Raw genomic sequence first — 21838 nt, forward strand, 5'->3', positions numbered from 1 at the left:
GCTGCCTGCGCTCGGGGCCGGGCGGCCGCCGCGGCCGGAGCCGCTCCCGGCCCGCCGGCCGCAACCGGGCGCCGAAGAGCGCGGAGCCCGCGATGTGAGGCGGCGCCGGTCGCGCGCCCGGGTCCCGCAGGCGACGGCCCCTCCTCGCCGCGCGGCCGCTAATTGCGAGCGCGGCCTCATTTGCATAGGCCGCCCGAGTCCGCTGGAGGCCGGCCAATCGGCGCGGCCCTCTGCTAATGGCCATGCATTATTCACCACCCTAATTGCTCAGCCCCATGCGCGGCCCGCGCAGCCGCCGCCGCCGCCCGCGCCCCGCGCCCCGCGCCCGCCCGGCCGCCCCGCGCCGTCCCCGCCGGCCGCCCCGCTGATGCCGCTGCCCTGCGAGGGGCCCGCGCGCCGCTAGCAGCATGTCTCGGCGCAAGCAGGCCAAGCCCCAGCATCTCAAGTCGGACGAGGAGCTGCCGCCGCCGGACGGGGCTCCCGAGCACGGTGAGGGGCCGCGGATCGCGGGGCGGCCGGGCGTCTGGAGGGAGCGTGGGCCCCGCGGACCCGGAAAGTGCCCGGGCTCCCGCGAGCCGGTGCCTGCCGTGTGGCGCTCGACCCGGGCAGGCCAGCCTGGGGATCCGTTCCTCCGCCGGAGCGCGCGGCGCGGGAGTTTCGGGCGAAGTAAACTTGGCTCGGCCGCCGGGAGTTGAGCTGCGCGCGGAGGCGCCAGGGCTCGGGGACCGCTGGGAGCCCGCGCTGCCCCGCGGAGGCCAGCGCGCCTAGCCGGGCGCGGGCGGGAGGGGCCGAGCTGCCGCCTCCGCGCCGCCCCCCAGGCTCCCCACGCCTGGACACTGGGCCTGGCCTCTGCGATCGCGGCGCCCACTCGGGAAAGCGCGGCGGCGGGGACGCGTCCCGGGGTCTCCCACCGCCGGATGCGGGCCGGGGCAGCTTTGTTCGGCGCCCGGCGCCCCAGGCGGTGAGCTCTCGGAGCGGATCCGCCTCCCTGACCGCGGCCTCCCCCTCCCCGGCAGGCCAGCGGCGCCCGGTGTGCCCCGAGGGCCGCGGAGCCTGCGAGGTCCGGGCGCGCCGACAAACCAGCCATCCCATTCCGAGGCGAGTAGGAAGTCGGTGTGGCCTGGCCTTTCCTAATGGCCGCCTTGGGAATTAACCCCGGGTGAGCTGCCCCGCGGCGCGGGGGGTGGTCGTGCACGCGGTAGGACCCGGCTCGCTTCTGTAGCCTCTCGGTTTTCTGGGCCTTTTCCTGCTCTTGGAGGCGCCGCGGCCACTTCTGCAGTCGGCTGGGGGGTAGGGACTTCCTGCCCATCCAGGAGGGAAGGTAGGAGCCGCGAAAGTAAGCTCCGGGCCAAGAGCGGGCTGGCCTGGCGCGCCCCAGCCCGGGAAAGTGAAGGCTCGGGCCTCGCGCCGCCCGCGGGTCCCCAGGGTGCGGGAGGGGCGGCCGCGGGGCTATCGCGGGACGCGGGGCGACCCTGCACTTGCCCGGAGCCCGGGCACCGAGTAGTGTGATCCTTACGAAACAGGCCGGCCAACTTTTTGGATTAACCTATTATAAGTGGTTTAGAGCAGATACGCATCTTTGCTTTGGGAACTAGGCTGCAGAAAATAAAAGGAGTTGAAGAGTTTAGCGAGCGGTGCCGTAAAGTTTGCAAAAGCAGGTATTCGTCCACATCGGGATGGAGAAGGGAGCAAAGGCTTCTTACGCGGCTGGGAATTCAGGAATTAAATAAAATTCGTGAACTCGTGAGGGTCTTTTTTGTCGCAGCGGAGGTAAGAGGTTCTTATCTGTGTCGCCTGGTCACCCAAGATTAGAACGGGAGATATGCTAAAAAGAAACGCTTGCATATGGTGGGTAGATTAAGGACAAAGAATCTTTTTGTCATGGAAATGGATTTTTTTTTGTTTTGTTTACTTCATCACATAGAATTTCTCACACTTGGTTTGTTTTCTATTGCCCTCAATGACTACATGATCAAATGAATGGATTTATTTCTGCCGAATGAGAAAGACAGTCTTTCCTTCAAAAGAACTACATTGCATCCCAGTGAGGAATTTTAAAGCTTTATTATTGTGGCTCCTGAATAGCTTAAAATCGGCTTTCACTGCCGCCCCAAAATGCAACAATGTAAATACTTCTCAGCTTTGTAGGGTCGTTATCAAAATGTGCAATGTCTCTTTTTATTAAAGCATATTTTAATTAATAGAGTAAAACCCCTTGTATTTAACAATTAACAAGCTGAGGCACTGCTATTCATTTTTAATTTCACTTCAGAAATGCGAGCATGGTGAACCTCCTAGTGTAGCATGTGGAGGGGTCCAGAGCCCTTATTTGAAAACCTAAGATGGAGTAAATTATTCACAAGTTCTCTTTTGAATTCCCCTTGTTGTTACTGAATTTATTTAGGGGTGAAACATATTCAGGATTTTTTTTTTTTTAACCCACCATGGGATTAAAGTTTTTGTCTAGGCTATGTTTTTCACAATCATTCAGAGTTGTAATCAAGATATTGCCACAGTTCCTGATCATACTTTGCAACAGGCCAAAAATAGCCTGTCTGGGGCTGAGTCTCAGTCAAGGAGTGTGTTCCCGCGATTGTTCCGGCAAACTGTTTAAAAAATAGTTCTTTCTGATTTAATTATTCTGAAGCTGATTGTTCATGGAGCATAAAAGATACTCTGTTCTCTGTTCACTTAAGGAATGTTCATGTATGTATTACTCTGTTGTGCTGATCGCCATTAGGAGGAGAATTAAGTAAAATATTTTTTTTAAGATAAATGGTTGTGAAAACTAAATCACTCCACCATGAATTCAGATATTCTCAGAATTATATTTTGTTAAAAGCAGTGGAAATAAACAAACTATGCATCAAGTTATAAGTGAACTAAGTTTACATTGTTTTAGAAAGGAAGTAAATAATTCCTTTGTATCACTTTGGGTGTTACATGTTAATTAAAGCAGTAAATGCCTGCAATAAAATTGAAAGTTCTTGATAATGACATGAAACACAAATATTCTATGCAAAATTTTTAGTATGGTATGGGCGGGGCAGAGTGCACAGCCACATCAATTTACAGTAAAAGGCTTTATTTCTTTTAAAAGAGAAATGTGACTGTTATTTTTCAGGCTTTAGTTTTTAGGCAAGCAGTGAAAAGACAGCTATCCAAAAATGCCTTAGCGCTTTCCAGACCTTATTGCAAAAGTGAACTATGATGACGTATGTAGAACGGGAAAAAGTGATAAAGATTTACATAAAGTTCTAAAGTTATTCTGTTGTTAAAGGCGTGTTTTAAGGATGGCTGGGACTCGACTTATATTCCCAATAGGTACTATCTTTTAAAATTGCAAAGTATTTCCTTCTTGTTTCTGAAAATTTAGAAATAAATGGGATGCAGTTTTAGGATTCAGTTAATTAAATGTATGCCACCAATATGGAAATCCTTTGAGCCAGCTGAATGTTTTTGTTCTAAGAAAAATTAATTAAAACTTCTAATGATGGAACAGCACTTACACTCCTACTAAGAGCTTTAAAAGGTGTATTATTGCTCTCCTTCATTGGATAAAATACAAATTAGGAGGGATATATTTTATTGTCGTTAGAAGGAAAATATGTATATGAGGAAGAACAAAAGAATATTATAATTTAAATCAGTTTGCCATCCTGTATCTTGTTTGTTTTTTATTTTCTGCCAATTCACAGTTACATGGCTATCTTAAAAATCCTTTAAAATGTGGTGATCCTGTGATTTAAGACTTTACCAGTGGTATTCATCGACTGTGTTTAAATTAAGGGGAAGAAGGCCCCCAGCCCTGGGTGCTGAGATCTTTTCTCTTTTATCTGTCTGTGCACGGTTTGCCTTCAGCGCTCAGGGCACTCACTCACACACTTACAATTCAGCATTGCAAAGGAAACAATACAGAAGGCACTTTCTAACATCCGTAGGCAGACTGTTTTCTCTGAAACATGAAAGGTAAGGAGTAAGTTAAGCAGGAGGGGAAAGGAAAAGGAGAATTTGCAAACATTTATTTTTAAAATGGCAGTTAAAATCCTAATCTATTTAAAAATGCATAATTTGGCGACCAATAAAAAGTCTGCCAATTAATTCCCACCATACAGAGAAAGAGCTGATTATGTAAGAGTTAGGGATTTTTTTAAGGCACATTTAAACTTCCACAATCTATGCATAATCCAATATTTTTGGATCTGTTTAGATCCAGAAAAGGAAGAAGGTATGGACCAACAGCAGGAATTACTTAGCAAGCTGATTATTTTTTGTATACAAGATGATGGCAAAAGCAGGCAAAAGTGGGTCAGATTTCATTTTCAACTACAGTCTCTAAGAGGCTTTGCCATTCACCCCAAGATAGCTCTGAGAACGTTTTCTTTTGGGGAGAATTCAGCAAAGGTGCAACCAAGGTTTCCGTTCTGTACTGAACACCAGTTAGAATTTAACATCCTTAAATGTAAGTATTTTATTTGCATGAAATAAAAACCTGCTTAACTGCCAGTGAGGTCATGCCCCATCCTTTAAGGCTGGACATAGTTTCAAGAAGGAGAATTGTTAAATACTACTTACAAGAGGAAGAGGTTTTGTTGTTTTGTCAGTTTTCATTTCCTTCATGGTCTCTTGACCGGTTGCCAGGATAAGAACGGCAGAGAGCTGCCCCCACTGCTGGTGGGCCAGGTTTGCCATCACATGTGTGATGCTGCCCACACTTCGTATAAGACCAGGCGTAAATAAAATCTATGTAGACATTGAACGTTTTACTATTACTCTACATAAACTTTTATATTTTAAAAAGAGCCCTGTCCTTAGATTTTTTTCAGTTTTTCACTATTACTTGACATAAACTTAAGCCCTCTCCTTAGGTTTTTCTCTCTAATTTGAACACTTCTGTGATCTCGAAAGCAGTTAACCGTGTGATTTCCAAGCTGACGAGTAAGGCAAGTCGTATCACAGCAAGTGTGAAATATTAATTGAAATAATAAAATAATGTAACGGGCTCTGTTTATGTGAGAGATCAGGGTTGGCCTGTTTGTTAATTAAAGGCAAGAGCTCGGGTCCAGGGAGACCTGAGGCTCTGGGGTGGCATCCCGGCGCCCCTCCATGGGCCTGTCTTTTCCAGGCATCTCGGATTAGTCCTGCTGACTATCCGGGACCCCTCCCCCTCCGTGTTCCGGGAAGCCTTGGGGCCGCACAGGGTCCTGCCTGGTGGCCTGGAATCTGTGAGAAGGTGGGCTTGCAGGGGACTGGCAGCTTCCTACTGCTCTACCAAAGGTGGGTGGCTCAGAGCACTGCTGCAACAGACCTGCTGGTTTAACCTTTGCCTGCTTTGCCCTGCCAGGGGTGGCCACTAGATGTCAAGCTCATAATACAATTAGTGCATCTGCGCTGTTGACCTTGGCAACAGGACTCACCAGTGTTCTGTTAAGTGTTAACACTGGCTCTGAGAGTGGACTGGGGACCCACAGGTTTGCCCTGTGCTGCTGGGCTTATCAGATGCCCGGCTAGTTCAGCACAAGTGTTTATAGTTCTCCAAGAGGGAGAGAGACCCGTTTTCTTTTGTGCGGCTGTTACATCTTGAACTGTTTAATTAACCCTGCAGGTGCCGTGGCTCTTGGTCTTAATTCTTCGGCATTCCTGGTCCTCTTTGCTGAGTGCCCTCTCCAGACCGCCGTTTGATCGTTGACTGTAGGCTCAGCGCAGGCAGACGCTGGCTTCAGACCCCAGGCAGAGCTTTTCCTGGAGGATTTTTTTTTTTTGCTCATGTGTAAACTTCCCCTGTAGAAATGGAACAGTGTGCTGAGGTGATGGCAAATCCTGGAAATGATTTAATAACCTGAGACCGAGTGCAGGAGTCGACGGTTACAGTCGACGGATGGGCACCTTCTTCCTGGACACGGCGCCAGTGCGCGCAGCCGTGGGGCTCTTCAGGCCAGGTGTTTGTACATCCGAGAGGCTTGGCTTATTTCTTTATCGTTGTGCCGGTGGATATGAAAAGTGAGGAGTTCGAGGAGGACCTAGGCAATTGTCTGCATAGATGCATGGTGGAGTAGCACGTTTAGTTTCATGTGTGGGTTTATCTGGGCCAAAAAAGTGACCCAGCACAAACCGTGCTTTTCCCCTCCCCTAGTTTTGATCGAAATGGTCTGCATTGGCCGCCGAATTTCAGGTTTGTGCGTTGCTCGTGAGGCACAGATAGTGATATCCGTGCATTCATCGGAAGGGTGATTACAGCATAACATCTGAATGAAAGAACGATTGTGCAACCTTGAAGTGCAACAAACATCTTATTATTTGATACAGCGTCGGGCAGATAGTTAAGACAAGTGAACGCTGTGGCTGCTTTCCAGCTGCGTGCGTCCATAAAGGAAACAGTGTTCTCCCTCCCCGGTGCTTCACCCCGCAGAGGAGAACCCGCAAACCTTTTAGACAGAAGGCGTTTGGTGCCTGTGCCACAGGTGGTCCGTCCTTAACACATTTGAGGCGTGGGCCACTGAGTCGGCGGAAGCCGGCCTGCGGGTCAGCGCGGCTTGGGCGAGGCGCGAGCGCCCTCCGCTGTCCGGCTCCGAGCGCACACGCTTGGAGGTCTAGGGAAAGGACAAAATTTTTCTATCGCGTCTGGAATTTCTTCTACATTGTTAAACACAGTAGGGGTCTCTATTTGTCTCCTCCTGTTTCACAGCTTGGGCTCAGTATGTGATAATTCATCTTTCTTTATGGGATTCAAAGCTATCATAAGGAGTTAAAAAGAATTAATTTGCAAGAAAATAGTGTCTCCTAACAATTTGGGAAAACTTGAAAAATGCTTCTTAGATTTTTAAGGGAGGGAAAAGGCACAGGAGAAAAGTACAGTTTCCTTTCCTCGAGACCCACGTGTCGTTTCCCAGTTACTAATTAAAGTGAAGAGGTTAACATCCATTTTCCCGTAAGGGACAACTTTTGCTTCTCCTCTTGTTAAAAGGAATTAAAAAGTGTAGCAGAATCAAGGTGAAAGTTTGAGCTTGATCAACAAAATTATCAAACACCTGTTTACTGCTCTATGTAAGTGGTTACTTATTTACAAGGTACTGCCCTCAGGACGCAGAGAATAAAAACGCCTTACTGAGAACTCCACTTAGAATTTTTTGGGGAAAGCGTCATGTGGCAAATATTCTCATCAATATTACAGTGATGCTTTTTACTTGTAGCTTAAAAAGATCATCGGGCATGTAAGCACTCTGCCAGGTCATCTCTACTTGGAAGACCACCTTAGCTTTTGCAGGCAGTGAAGACCTGATCCCTGTATAACCTGATCCTTGTATATTGTATAGCAGACCGGGAATCAGAGCTGAGAGAGAGATGGTGCAAGGGGAGGTCCTTTCACACCCAGAGAGTTATAAAGGGGACATTTTTGTTAAACATCCTCTGTGTTTTTATTAGTGAGAAGGGGGAAAATATGTACTTTTAATACTGCCGTTGAGGCCCTCCCTAGGTCGAAGGCCTCTCTCTGAAAGGCAAGGGAAGCCTTTTGCCCCTCCTGTGGCACATGTGCTCAGGAGTGCTTGAATGGTGAGCGTTAGAAGCCCTGAAAATCTCATGTATAAATAGTAAGTGTGGGGCTAGCTGTAAACTAATTGCACATTTCCTCTCCAATTGAAATAGCTTCAGCCTCCTGCGTGTCCCTCCTCCTGACTGCGTCCAGGAGAACAGACCCCATCGCCGGGCTGGCAGCCATGGCCAATGCATCCTTCATGTTAGCAAAATAAAGTTATTTTCACAACAGCTCCTTCTTCTCGTTGACACTCAGTCAGTCCAGCAAAGCTGTGTGGCACTTTCAGAAAGTAACCTCGACCAAATACTCCTGTTAACCAAGAAGGGAAGATTCCTGCCTAAGTTCTGTTCCTGGGTGCACTGGTTGGCATTTTTCTCCACTAGTTCTAACCCTTGCACAGTCTAAGCCCCTGACTATGTGCAGTTAAGTCTCTTAAGTCGTTGATCTGCCAATATGCAAACAATAAATTATTTTGACATTAATGATAATGTTAACAATGCTTGTTTTTCAATTGTCCCTTTTAGGAAGAAAGAATTTCCTATTGCATGGAAATACATTTCTCAAACTTGTCCTGTGGCTACAGTGGCTGATGGGCATGGCTTTCCCGTGAAACAAAACTTCTAAAGCCATATCAGCAAACGGATGTAATAACTTCTACTTGTAGAATGCAAAAGCCAGTGTCCAGTGTAAGTTTAATTAAAAGATAGTTGAATCCGACACAATAGTGGCTTAAAACAATGGCAGGATTAAAGGACTTGAGACGTCATATGGTAAAATTTGGAGCTGCTGTCAGATCTTTCCTATAAGGGTTTTCTTGTTATAGAAAGCACTTTTTTAAAGATAAGTACTTCCAGATTAGCATGTCTACGCTGTAACACGATGCGCGTAGCCACTGTAACGAGAAGCAAGTTATAACAACTTATTTTGCGTCTCACCCCGAACGCGACATAAGGTCGCTGCTTTCCCTCTGGACTCAAGTGCAGTCTTGCTGCTTCTAAAGAGCTCTGTCCCCAGTGAAACAGGCTCGCTTTGGTTCTTCTCTCCCAACCAATTCAGTTGAAGTGCTTGTTGTTCTTTAAAAACGTTCTTAAAATATGCACCCAAAATTTCTGTTCCACACGTGACATATTAGAGTCTTTTCATTTGTATTCATTGCATTCAAGACTGTCTTGTGAAATTTGTGCTTCTCTATAACTTTCATGGAATGCTAATCCCACTCAGATTTGATAGTGAAACAAGTAGAAATTAACAATTGAAGTGATCATGTTACCGTATTTCATGCAGACCCCAGTAAGAAAAACTATAGGTGGTGGTGCTAAAGTATTTGCCCTCAATACGAAATATGAATTGTATGGAGGAATTTCTTTTCTTCACTGATTGTAGTTTTTTAAATATGTTTTAGTTAAAAGGCAAATTTATTACGAAACTTTGCTTGTAAAATCCAACAACTGTTTAGTTAGGTTCATTAACATAATGAACTAACAGGCCCTAATGTTCAGAATGCCATTTTCACCCTATTTCCTCTCTTCAATTTTGCTTTCCTTCTTCAATTTTAGAGGCATACAATGCAAGTTTATTTTACTGTGGCAAGAATATCTTCATTGTGTTTAGTTTTAATTATCAATTTCCTTTAAACAAAATGGCTTATTATTTGGTAGATAGTGCTTAAATATTATTATTCTGTGCACGGTTTCTACAGTTGAGACACAGTTATAATTTTGCCCACCTGCAGTGGGGACAGGAGGAAATTACCTTCCCAGCTTTCTTGACTTTGCAGGTGAACCCCACATACTTAACACATGAAAAAAGCCAATGGAAATGTAAAAATGTATCTTTAAAGTAAATAGAGATTTATTTGGGTTTCTTAAAACCTTAGGGAAAAGTACAGTGTAAAATAAAATCCTGTTTCCTTATTTCACATGCCATAATTTGTTACAAAGAAAATCTGGGCAATGCTCATTGGTAAAGATGTAAGTTAACGTAAATTCTTCTGGCAATCGTCGCACTTAAAGCGATCCAGCAGTCAGCCAATTTCCAAGCATTTTCTCTGTGAATTGTCCCCAATACATACTCCATATTAAAAAATATATTCTTATATAGCACAGGGAACTATATTCAACTGTTATTCTTTAGTAATCTATAATGGAAAAGAATCGGAAAAAGAATACAGAAATAAAACATAAATATGTGTATATACAAAATAATCACCTTGCTGTACACCTGAAACTAATGCAACATTGTAAATCAACTGTACTTCAATCATAATTTTTTGGAAAAGAAAATGAAAAATATTCTTTGGACAAAATATACACCGTGTTTAATTGTGTAAAACTGTAAATGTATATACCATGTGAATGCTTTTGTATACCATGTAAGTTATACATTTTTTTCTTCTCTGGGGAATAAAGATGTAAAAATAATTTTTCAAAAAATTAGCAGTATTTAATTTCTCTGTATTTTTCTCTTTTTTTGTAGTTTTCTTTTTAAAAAGTATTAAAATTAAAACTCTATGAAGACTATGGCTGGCCTTTTATATCATAGCTTTAAAGTGTTAAAATTAACTTTTAGAATATTTTGTGTTCTGATAATTACACTATTTATGATACAGTATAACACTGATTCCAACTTGATTGCTTAATGCAGATGAACTTTTTAAAATGTCCACTAGTGCTTTTTTTAATATGTGGGTCTGCAGGAGAACAACCCACTGTTATAAACAAATTGTAGAGATTCTTTGCCTTTTTAAAATAGGTGAACTAAAATGTGAGATAGCCCGTGTTTTCTTATCATTAAGAAATTATTTACCTGAAGAGTTGAGGCTTTTTCCCTGCCCTGTTCCATAACCCTTGCGAGTTTCAGATCAGATTTTGCATACATAGAGCAAAGTTAAGTACTCCAAGTATTTATTTTGTTAACGCTGCTATCTGCAGTATAAATCAGCCATGTCTTTGCTTCCAGCTACACTCGACCTCATTACAGACACCGATTCCGCTCCTGCCTCTGTGCAGTAAGGAGACTCCTTGCAGTCTGAGCTTCAGCACTGAATTTAGTTTAAAAGTCTAGCAGGTCTTTATGGGCTGCAGCTCTAACTTTTTCCCCTATCAAATGGTTGAGCCAGTTAAGAAAATGCTAATTGAACACCACTAATAATTTTTTAAAGGCACGTATAAATTACCTGGAAACAGCAGCCTCGCGGGGAGCAGCCGACCAGCCTCGAATTATAGTTTTATTTTCTCCTCTAGCGGAGGGACTAAATGTTTTCACTGGATATTTTTTACAAGTCAGATTTCTCAACTGAGATCAGTGCCGAATCCTTCCTTCCCTAAAACCCTAAACGAGAAAACATGGAGGCTTCTCAGCAAATCCATTTGTTGATGTTTCAACAGTCAGTGGTTTTCGGGGATGTGGACCTGAGGGTGCATGGCGCTCACACTCCACTGCGCACGACAACAAAGGGCCGGCTTGAAGCTGTCACTTGTCTCTGTCCAGGTGATTTGTTGCTGTCACTCCATCCGCAAGTTGACAAAAAGCAGTTGCAAGGCAGTTTTACCCAGGCCGGCACAGGGAGCCTGAGCACCCCGTTGAGGGCTGCCTGTCACCCCAGCCCCCTGAAAATAGGAGCTGGGCATGTCCTCGGATGTTGGTTTCTCCTTCCTGTATAGCTATTTATTTGATCAGGTGTGAATGAGAATCATTCATTATACAGGGTTGTTATTCGGCACAAGAGGGTAACGGGAGTCGGCAAGTCGCTGCCTACAACAGTAATTAAACATGTGTAACCAATTAGAGGGTTTCCACCATGGCACAAGCATATAATTTGCTAAGTCTTTCTATGTGAATAGATGAAAATAGGTACAAAAAGTGTGTCTGACTACAACATTCTCATGTTAAACATGTCAACATAAATGAACTTTAAATATATAATTTCTAGTTTGTTAACAATCTGTGGGACATGATTGGCTAGTAACAGTAACATATAATTTTGGTTCATTTTGCCAAGAAATATTGCATCTGACAGAGGCAATTAATTGTATTAAACATGATTAATTTTAGGCACAGACTATATTGATGGTATTCGTTTGGTGAATCCTGAAATGTAGAAACGTACTGTATCTGGAGGCAAGTGCACCCACTAAAAAGATACAGGATTGATGTGTGGATCGAACTGCAAGTCGGGGAGATTGTTTTTCTGAGCAGAGATGTAAGAAGTGCTTATATATTCTTTGTTATATTTACAAATGAAAGTATTTAGCTGAAATTTCCTCCATGAAATAAATGCCCATTGATTTGAAAGGTTCTGTAGAATTACATTAAATCTGTAATGTCTCCGCGCGGCATAAAGATAATAAATCTCCGTGGTCGGAGCCCAGGAGAGAGGCTGCAGCCGGCTCCCCTGTCAGGTGCTGACGTGAGTTTGAAAGGTTACAGATTAGTTTAGCAATGTTAAGCGAACTGGCAAAGGCATCTCTGATTTTGCTGGAAATGAGGAAGCCGGATGGTAGGGGAGTCCTAATGAGCCCATCGAAGGCTGGCTTTGTACCCAACAGACAGGGTGGCTGCAGATTGTATGAAAATATTGGAAATCAATGGCTTCTATGGAATTTCATTAAGAAGCAGTATCCACAATTGATAGAGCCTCATAATTTGATGGATTGTGCTAAGAAAATGATTAGCTAGCTAGAAAGAGTCATAGAATACACACACCAGGACGTCAGAAATGTTGAAGTGGGGTAATTTGTACAGAATAAAAAATATTGATTTTACTTATGTGCAAAATTTTGAGATGGAGGGCGGGCTGTCTCTCGAGACCGGGCTGATGTAATGTCTTGCTTTTCCAGCGGCCCCCGGGGAGGGTGCCGAGGACGCGGACAGCGGCAACGAGAGCCGGAGCGGAGGCGAGGACACGCACGTGTGCGAGAAGTGCTGCGCCGAGTTCTTCAAGTGGGCCGACCTGCTGGCGCACAAGGAGGCCTGCACCAAGAACCCCCTGGTGCTGATCGTGGGCGAGGATGAGCCTGCCCCGCCCTCCGAGGACTTCCCTGAGGCGTCCCCGGCCAGCTCGGCCAGTGAGCGCGCGGACAGCGAGGCCGCAGAAGAGGCGGCGGCAGCGGTGGCGGCGGCCCCGGAGGGCGGGGAGGCCGTGGAGGCGAGGGCGGCGGAGCGGGAGGACGAGCCCATGGAGGTGGGCGCGCCCGCAGACAAGGGCTTCCAGGGCCCGGGCGCGGTGCAAGCGGGGCAGCCGCCTCCACCGCCAGGCCCCGAGCCGGCCCCCGGGGCGGCCTACGGCATGCCCAGCACCAACGTGACCCTGGAGACCCTCCTGAGCACCAAGGTGGCCGTAGCGCAGTTCTCGCAGACCTCGCGGGCCGCGGGCGCGGCGGGCCCGGGCGGAGGCGTGGCGGCCGCGGCCCTCCCGCTGATCCTGGAGCAGCTCGTGGCCCTGCAGCAGCAGCAGGTGCAGCAGCTGCAGCTCATCGAGCAGATCCGCAGCCAGGTGGCCCTCATGAGCCGCCCGCTGCCGCCATCCCGGCCGCCGCTGCACCCCGGGCCGGCCGCGCACCACACCCTGCCACTCTCCACCGGCACCGGCCCCGCGGCCACGGCGCAGGGACCCGCCGCCCCACCGGCGGCGTACGAGGGCCCCCAGCACCTGGCTGCGCCGGCGTCCACAGCCAGCACCCCGCACGTAGCGAGCGGAGGCCCCTCGGCGCCGGAGCCCAGCGCCCCCGCGTGCTCCGGTGCCCCCGCGACCTCCACGGCCTCCACCTCAGCGGCCGGCGCCTCGGGGGGCGCCTCCCGGCCACAGAACGCCCCCACACCCCCCACCCTGGGGCCCGGGCCGCTGCTCACCTCTACACCCAGCCTGCCAAGCCCACTGCTACCTCAGACCTCCGCCAGCAGCGTCATCTTCCCCAACCCGCTGGTCAGCATCGCGGCCACGGCCAACGCGCTGGACCCCCTGTCGGCCCTCATGAAGCACCGCAAGGGCAAGCCCCCCAACGTGTCGGTGTTCGAGCCCAAGGCCAGCACTGAGGACCCCTTCTTCAAGCACAAGTGCAGGTTCTGCGCCAAAGTGTTCGGGAGTGACAGTGCCCTGCAGATCCACCTGCGCTCGCACACGGGCGAGCGGCCCTTCAAGTGCAACATCTGCGGGAACCGCTTCTCCACCAAGGGCAACCTGAAGGTGCACTTCCAGAGGCACAAGGAGAAGTACCCCCACATCCAGATGAACCCCTACCCGGTGCCCGAGTACCTGGACAACGTGCCCACCTGCTCTGGGATTCCCTACGGGATGTCGCTGCCGCCAGAGAAACCGGTCACCACCTGGCTGGACAGCAAGCCAGCACTGCCCACTGTGCCCACCTCAGTGGGGCTGCAGCTCCCACCCACCCTCCCGGGCGTGGGCGTCGGCAGCTACGTGGACTCCCCCAGCCTCACCCCCGCCAGCCGCTCCCCGCAGCGGCCCTCACCCGCGTCCAGCGAGTGCCCTTCTTTGTCCCCAGGCCTGACCAGCTCTGAGGCAGGCGTCCCGGTGGCTGCGGGATCCCCGCAGCCGGCGCCCGGTGGATCTTCCCTGCCCAAGACCGAGCCCATGAGCCTGCCCTGCACAAACGCCAGGGTAGGGGACCTCCCGGCCACAGCGGGGCAGGTCTCCACCACGTCTGCCCTGGCGGACAGCAGCGCATCCCCAGGCCTCTGCAGCCCGGTCCTCCCGGCCGGGGCCGAGCCGTTTAAAGCCAAGTTCCCCTTCGGAGGGCTGCTTGACTCTATGCAAACGTCCGAAACCTCCAAGCTGCAGCAGCTGGTGGAGAACATAGACAAGAAGATGACAGACCCCAACCAGTGCGTCATCTGCCACCGCGTGCTGAGCTGCCAGAGCGCCCTGAAGATGCACTACCGGACGCACACGGGCGAGCGGCCCTTCAAGTGCAAGATCTGCGGGCGTGCCTTCACCACCAAGGGCAACCTGAAGACGCACTTCGGCGTGCACCGCGCCAAGCCACCCCTGCGTGTGCAGCACTCCTGCCCCATTTGCCAGAAGAAGTTCACCAACGCCGTGGTGCTTCAGCAGCACATCCGCATGCACATGGGGGGCCAGATCCCCAACACGCCGCTGCCCGAGGGCTTCCAGGACGCCATGGACGCCGCCCTGCCCTACGACGACAAGGCCGCCGATGCCCTGAGCACCTGCGACGACGACATGGATGACAACTCCCTGGAGGATGACGCAGAGCTGAAGGACCCGGCCGGCGACCCAAACAAGCCGCTGCTGGCCTTCTCGGGCTCCTGCCCGCCCTCCCCGCCCTCTGTCATCTCCAGCATCGCCGCCCTGGAGAACCAGATGAAGATGATGGACTCGGTCATGAGCTGTCCGCAGCTGAGTGCCCTCAAGTCCCTGGAGAACGGGTCTGGGGAGAGCGACCGCCTGAGCAACGACTCGTCCTCGGCCGTGGGAGACCTGGAGAGCCGGAGTGCGGGCAGCCCGGCCCTGTCTGAGTCGTCCTCCTCCTTGCAGGCCCTGTCACCCGGAAACAGTAACAGCGAGAGCCTGCCCTCCAAGTCCCCGGGCCTTGGCGCCCAGGAGGAGCCCCAGGAAACCCCACTGAAGACGGAAAAGCCGGACAGCCCGCCCCCCGGCCCCGAGAACGGAGGGGCACTGGACCTGACGGCCACCCACCCATGCCGGCCGGCCGTCAAGGAGGAGGCCCCCTTTAGCCTGCTGTTCCTGAGCCGCGATCGGGGTAAGTGTGCGAGCACTGTGTGTCGTGTGTGTGCCAAGCCCTTTGCTTGCAGGAGCGCCCTGGAGATCCACCTCCGCAGCCACACCAAGGAGCGGCCGTTCGTGTGTGCGGTCTGCGGGCGCGGCTGCTCCACACTGGGTAACTTAAAGCAGCACTTACTGACCCACAGGTTGCGAGAGCTGCCTCCCCAGTTGCTTGACCCCAACTTTACTCTAGGTCCCAGCCAGGGCACCCCGAGCCTGGGCCCTGGCTCCACGCCCACCACCATCAAAACGGAAGTGAACGGGCACAGCAAGGCCGGCCTGCTGGCTGAGGGTCCGCCGCTGCCGGCTGCCGTCCAGGTGCCCCCCGGGCCCCCGACGGTGATGAGCCCTGGCCTCGCACCCATGCTGGCCCCCCCACCGCGCCGGACCCCCAAGCAGCACAACTGCCAGTCGTGTGGGAAGACCTTCTCCTCGGCCAGTGCCCTGCAGATCCACGAGCGCACCCACACTGGGGAGAAGCCGTTTGGCTGCACCATCTGCGGGAGAGCCTTCACCACCAAGGGCAACCTTAAGGTGAGGGTCGCCCGGGAGCCCCCTCACCTCCTGTGGTCCTGGCTGAGGGGTACCCCTGAAACAGCATGCGTGTGCCATGTCTATGAGTGTTATGGGCGAGTCTGCCTTGTATGTGTGCCCAGGTATGTGTGTTCCATGTGGCGCTCCCACGCACGTCCAGGGCCCAGCGAGGAGCTTGCCTTCCGTGCCGGTCTGTCCTCCCCTTGAGAGGCTGGTGCCACCTAAGTGGCTGCAGGGTGTTGGGGAGATGCACACTTGCTGCCCTGAGTCCAGTGGGTCACTGATACCAAAATAGCTAGGCTTTAAAATGCTTCCACATGACACAAGTACTGCTGATCCTGTCCAGAGGCCAGGGCTGTGATCTGTGGGTTTGTCCACGTGATTGCCAAGAGGGCCCGGTGGGCGTTTGGCAGAAGCTTCCCAGCCTGAGGGCCAGGGGCAAACGGTACAATGATATAATGTTGGTATCAAAGATGCAGCGAGGCAGCCATCTTCCCTGGAGGCAGGCCGTGTGGCCAGCACCACGGAGCCATTCAGGCCAGCGTGCTGCTTTCCAGCCCAGGTTAGCTGCATGTGGAGTCTCAGCAACCTCCTTCAGTAGGCACTGTGGACGTGGTTTCCACTTCCTGAAGGCCACCTGAGGTCCTTGCTGACCACAGGTGCCCAGACGTTCCCTCTCTGTTGGGGAGAAAACCAGAGAAAGGCACAGGAAAGGCAGGAGTTACAAGCAGAAGATGATCTGGGTATGGGGGGAGCTTTGGGACCCTCCGGGTGGCCTGTGGGTCTGACACCTTAGTGGGGAAATCATGCTGTCAAGCTGTGAACTGATAGGAGCGTCCATCAGCTCATCGGTCAGCTTGCCTTGTACTTGACGAAAGGAGTGTTGCAGGTTCATGTCTCAGATGTTCAGAAAACCTCACCTAACAAGTTTGTTGTCCCAGATGAATGCTCAGGCTGGGGAGGAGGGGATGGAAAGGAGCTGGAAGGCGTCCCCTGGCCCCGGATGCCCTGTAACCGGAGGCTGGGTGCGCTCACGCCTGAGTGTGGCTCTGTCCCCACAGGTGCACATGGGTACCCACATGTGGAACAACGCTCCCGCCAGGCGTGGCCGCCGCCTGTCAGTGGAGAACCCCATGGCCCTGCTGGGTGGTGATGCCCTGAAGTTCTCAGAGATGTTCCAGAAGGATCTGGCCGCACGGGCCATGAATGTGGACCCCAGCTTTTGGAACCAGTACGCCGCTGCCATCACCAACGGGCTGGCCATGAAGAACAACGAGATCTCTGTCATCCAGAACGGAGGCCTCCCCCAGCTCCCTGTGAGTCTCAGCGGGAGCGCCCTCCCCCCACTGGGCTCCCTGGCCACCGGGCTGGACAAGGCACGTCCAGGCAGCAGCCCGCCCATCGCAGGGCTGGACAAAGCCAACTCGGACACGGGAGGCAGCCGGCCATTCACACGGTTCATTGAGGATAACAAGGAGATTGGGATTAACTAGCCACGTCCCTGCCCTGTGGGTCTCCTTCTCGGTTCACCCGGAGCGCGAAAGACGTCACCGGGTGGCCGCCCGAGGTGGCCTCCTGCGCTGCCCGGTTGCGCCTTTAGAGGTGAACTTGGGAACTCGGCAACCTTGGAGATAGATCTGAGTCAGAAAGAGACGTCTTCCGAGAGCCGCCTTGGAAGCCAAAGGGGCTCAGACCACATCCGTTCCATCCCTCCAGAGCCCTCCCTGTGCCAGGGAAACTTGTCCAGTGGTCTTGTTGGAATTAGTTAGAAACTTGAACTCTGTCTTCAGAACTCTTATCTTAATGACGTGGTCCAGTGCGCCCGACGCCGGTCCCGCACAGCACCTTCCCCTGTAGTATTTATGACGTTCAGATGATGCGGGTCACAGACAATGCAGCCTGACTATAACGGGAGCTTTTGTACTGCAGAATACATCTGGCTATGTGAATTTTTTTTTTTTAAAGCAAGATTTGTTTTACTATAAATAAGTGGGTGATTTCCATGCAGGCAAAATTGTGAAGTTCTGTTAAGAAACAGCATGCTTTTCGTGTGCAAGCACCTGTCAGTAACAAGCCTTTTTTTTTTTTTTTTTTTTAATTTAAATGTCTGTAGCTGCTATGTGGACAGTGGTCTCTAGTGTGGTCTGTAGCCCAGCAATTGGGAACAAGTCACAGACAGACGTCACCGTGAATTATTCACAACGTTATAGCAGTTGTGAGTAAATATTTCACATTATCAAAGCTGTACAATAAAAAGGTAATGTTTGTATAATGTGGTTGCAAACTCTTAATTTATAACTACTGCACTTTTAGTATTTTGTATTAGGGAGGTTTGTCTATAATTTGAAAATTTTAAAAGATGTAAAGCATTTTATAAATAGTACTTTGATTGAAGGAAAATGAAAAAAAAAAAAAAAGCTGTTACGGTCTTAGGTCAAACGATACGAGAAATCTGTGCTCCTTAACCAGGAAAACCACCAGGACTTGTCCGTTCCTCAGTAAACTAGGGCCTGCCATTTCTTACACTGAGAGATTTAACTTTTCTAGAAAGCCCATTTAAAAGCTTGACTACCCCCAACAGAACTCTGGTGGACTCGTCTTAGGGCTGTGGCACCAACACAAGCCGGGAGGGGGGAGCCGAGCAGCTGCCATGCGGGTGTGATCTCGCCGTCCCCGCTGCTGCTTCCTCGCACGCCCGCGGACCAGATCCCGACTGCCTGCAGGCCTGGCGTTGTGTCCAATAAAGCGAGAGGTGCCGGGTGTCGGGCAGTATAATCCATCACAACCGGGACATGTTCTGGTTTCTGATTTATTTATTACCTTCTCAGATGCAAACGAAGCGCACTGTGGTCCAGTCACTCGAAGTGCAGGCTTGTGCTGGTGATGGTCAGCTGCTCCGAGTCAGGGAAGGGCCCCGGGCAGGTGCAAGCGGCTCGGCTGAGCCAGGCCGTGTGGACAGGTGGTGTGTTCTACCTCATTCTGTGTGCTGCACGCGTGCCGGAGTCTGAAAGCGGGGCCTCCTCCGACTGCACGGTCCCCCGGGTCATCGTGCCCGGGGGCAGCGCCGGGAGGCGAGCCTCGAGGAAGGAGGCGGGCAGTTGGCCGCCTCAGCAGAGACCGAGCTCTAGAACAATCTTCCTAACAGAGCCCCAGCAAGCGCAGACCACATCGTGTCACTGAGCAGAGTTTCAGAGCCTCACAGATGAGCAGACCTAGCAGTGATTTCTGTCGGAAAAGAGCACGGAACCCTCCCGCTGTTTCCCACAGAGGTGGGATGGAGTGAGCCCCGGGAACCCTCTCTTCTCCCAGGATGGGTGAGGGTGTGCCTGTGTCGGGAACAGAAAACAGGTGCTCGGTGTCGCTGTGTTTCAGCAGTGAATGTTGTTATTATTTATCTGTGTCCCTTTAGGTGTGATTTTTTTTTGGGGGGGGTCGTATTTGGTACCATGTAGTGTTCTGTCCTCCCAGAAAGATGTGTATATACCATGAGAAAAGCGAAATGTAAAGTGCTGTACATAAGGCAGCTCGCGGCGGGCAGTGAGACTGCCCGGCCTGTGTCCGGGTGAGGCTGTCCCTCCGCACGGTGGAGAGACACTTATTTTTCTATTGCAGCACCGTGCAGGGCCGGGCCCTCCCTGAACCAGTGCAGAGTTGTTACCCAGATCCAATATTTTTTATGACGAAATCTGTGGCTTGACACATCTACTGATTGAAATGGATGTCTTAGTCTAGGTTCCTATTTTTGTCATATGGAATTGAATAAAATGCAGGATGTAATATTATTTCTGAATGGCGTTCCTTGATTATTCTAATGGAAAAAGTGGCATTTGAGGTTATGGTCATTGATGGTGGATGTATATTTGTGGTGTTTCTCCAAGGACAGTCAGTCAGGTCTGACAGCTTAGATTTAAGCCATATCTAAGCGTGTCTTGATTGGTCTTGAAATTTTCATGTTTCACCTTTTTATAAAATAAAAATACAGCCTTTTGATTATGGGTTTTTTTTTTTTAATTTACATCTTTGATGGAAGAAGATGTGGTAGAAAATGTCTAATGACTAGAGACTGTTGACAGTGTCCAAAAATGACTGCACTCTGAATGGCCCTCCCATGGTGAGCCGTGAGGAAAACCTCAGTTCTCTGGGTCCCTGGAAAACTAAATAGCTGTGCCTCCAGCCGTGATTCAAAGAAGCAGGCCAGGGAGGAAGGTGCGGGGCCCTCCCTGAGCCTGTCAGTCCCAGATGAAGGGTGCCCCTCACTTGAAAAGAAGCTTTACCTTGCCAAAAACATGTGATAAGGCATAAAACCTTACTTAATTTAGTAGCTCCTGGATTTCAACATATATAATCCACTTCTTCTTTTAAAAAAGTAACTGCCGATACCTAGAAGCCACAGTGAAGTTCACCTGGGAGACGCTGGGTGTTTCTGAAGTGCTGAGAAAGGTACTAACCACACAACAACTGCCAGTCCCCCGGCAGGTGTCATATGTCATGAGCCTTCGGAATTAAAACCCTGTTGATTTCAGAGCTAGAGTTGAAATTATGAGAGAGAAACCAACTAAATCAGATAGTCATTTTTTTAACATATGGCAATAGTCGTTTAAAGTAATTAATATAAATTAAAATGTAAAAAAAAGAGAGATTTACTTCTTAATTCAAAAATGTTTCCAGTGTAAAACCAGAGGTGTTTGGGCTTAACAAGCCTGGATATTTACTTCTTCCTGACATGAACTCTAGCTGCTCAGACAGTATATCAAAGAATCATAAATGCCAACAATCCCTAAAAATTATTTATTTAAATATATTTCTATTCTAAGTTGGTTGCAGGAACAATTAACATCTCAAACTAATTAAAAAGCATTGCTTAAGGGCCAAAAAACAATTGCTGTGAAGCCCTCACTGTTTAACTCTGCGTGTGTGGAAGCTTCCAGGCAGCCCAGGTCCCCTGCCCGCTCTCCTTCTATGCCCAGCAGGCAGCGCCCAGCACCCGCTCCAGTGCTCAGAAGCCGAGGCAAACATCAAGGCTGTTTGTTACCAGCGGCTGCGTGGCATTTCCAGCCCACCCACCTTCAACGCGCTTTATTTATTCTGGCTGGCTGTCCAAGCCACGGAAGTCCAGACCCCTGTCTCTTCCCCTGGTGCATGCTTTCAGTGGATAATAAGGTCACATGTGTATAATTCTGCAGCCAGCCTGTCACCTTGCGAGCGTGCCAGCCGACCTGAGGACCTCGGGTTCAGCCTTTGTGTTTCAAGTCCTGTGCTCATTTGCTCGTTTCTGGGCTGAGGCACTCCTTCGCTCCTTCAAGAAGTTTTTCTAGGGATCCGGTGCGTCTTTGAAAAGCAGAGGCTGTGAAATGTTTCTGTGAGCGGGTCTGTTGGCTGATTTTGAGCTATGGGAAAATCTGATCTACAAAATATTCCATGCAACACTAGGAAGATAATGAAACCCTTTTCTTTTTCACTTAAGTGGAAAACACTGTATTGTTTCAGCACTTTTTTATGAACGGAAAACCTTAAAATGAAATCACCATAGAATCATTCTCCTGCCATTCTCCTGTCCACGTCTTTGTCCCAGGGTGGTGGCCGTGGGTGCATCAGTGTCGCTGAGTGGCCCTGGTCTTCCCCGAAGTGGCTCAGGCTGGGGACAGGCCAGGCTGTGCCCTGTGAGAGCCCCAGCAATTCCTCCCTTTGCTCCCCGATCTGCAATAGCAGGGGAGAATTTGATGACAATAAAATTTCCACTTCCAAAAACCAGTGTTGTTTTTTTTTTCTTTAAACAACTACCACTAATGTACATCTTTCTTCCCTGCCCCCTTCAGAATTCAATAGACAGACTAATTGATGGCATCTGTATAGAGAGAAGATACAAATGATTAGCTAAGAATATAAATATGAAAAATCTATTACAAATGACTTTGCTAAAGAAAATATGTGGAATCATATTTGGACCATGAAAAATGTGTTGGTATCTTTGATTTTTTTAAAAAATCATTAAGTTTATTGAAGCT

At 49.8% G+C, this 21838-nt stretch overlaps 1 protein-coding gene across 2 annotated transcripts; it reads left to right on the forward strand.

Annotated features, from left to right (window-relative positions):
* Positions 1-332: 332 nt before the first annotated feature.
* SALL3 (spalt like transcription factor 3) lies at positions 333-19623 on the forward strand. Of its 2 annotated transcripts, XM_044934534.2 has the most exons (4): positions 334-489; positions 12373-15276; positions 15493-15833; positions 16895-19623. In XM_044934534.2, the coding sequence occupies exons 1-4, from the start codon at positions 408-410 to the stop codon at positions 17324-17326; spliced, it is 3759 nt and encodes a 1252-aa protein (XP_044790469.2). In that variant the 5' UTR covers positions 334-407; the 3' UTR covers positions 17327-19623. The 2 variants fall into 2 exon arrangements, with proteins under 2 accessions (XP_025129111.3, XP_044790469.2); XM_025273326.3 differs by having other exon boundaries at positions 333-489; positions 12373-15833.
* The last annotated feature ends 2215 nt before the right edge of the window (positions 19624-21838 follow it).

This window comes from Bubalus bubalis, chromosome 22 (genome assembly GCF_019923935.1).
Source record: "Bubalus bubalis isolate 160015118507 breed Murrah chromosome 22, NDDB_SH_1, whole genome shotgun sequence".
Lineage (NCBI taxonomy): Eukaryota > Metazoa > Chordata > Mammalia > Artiodactyla > Bovidae > Bubalus > Bubalus bubalis.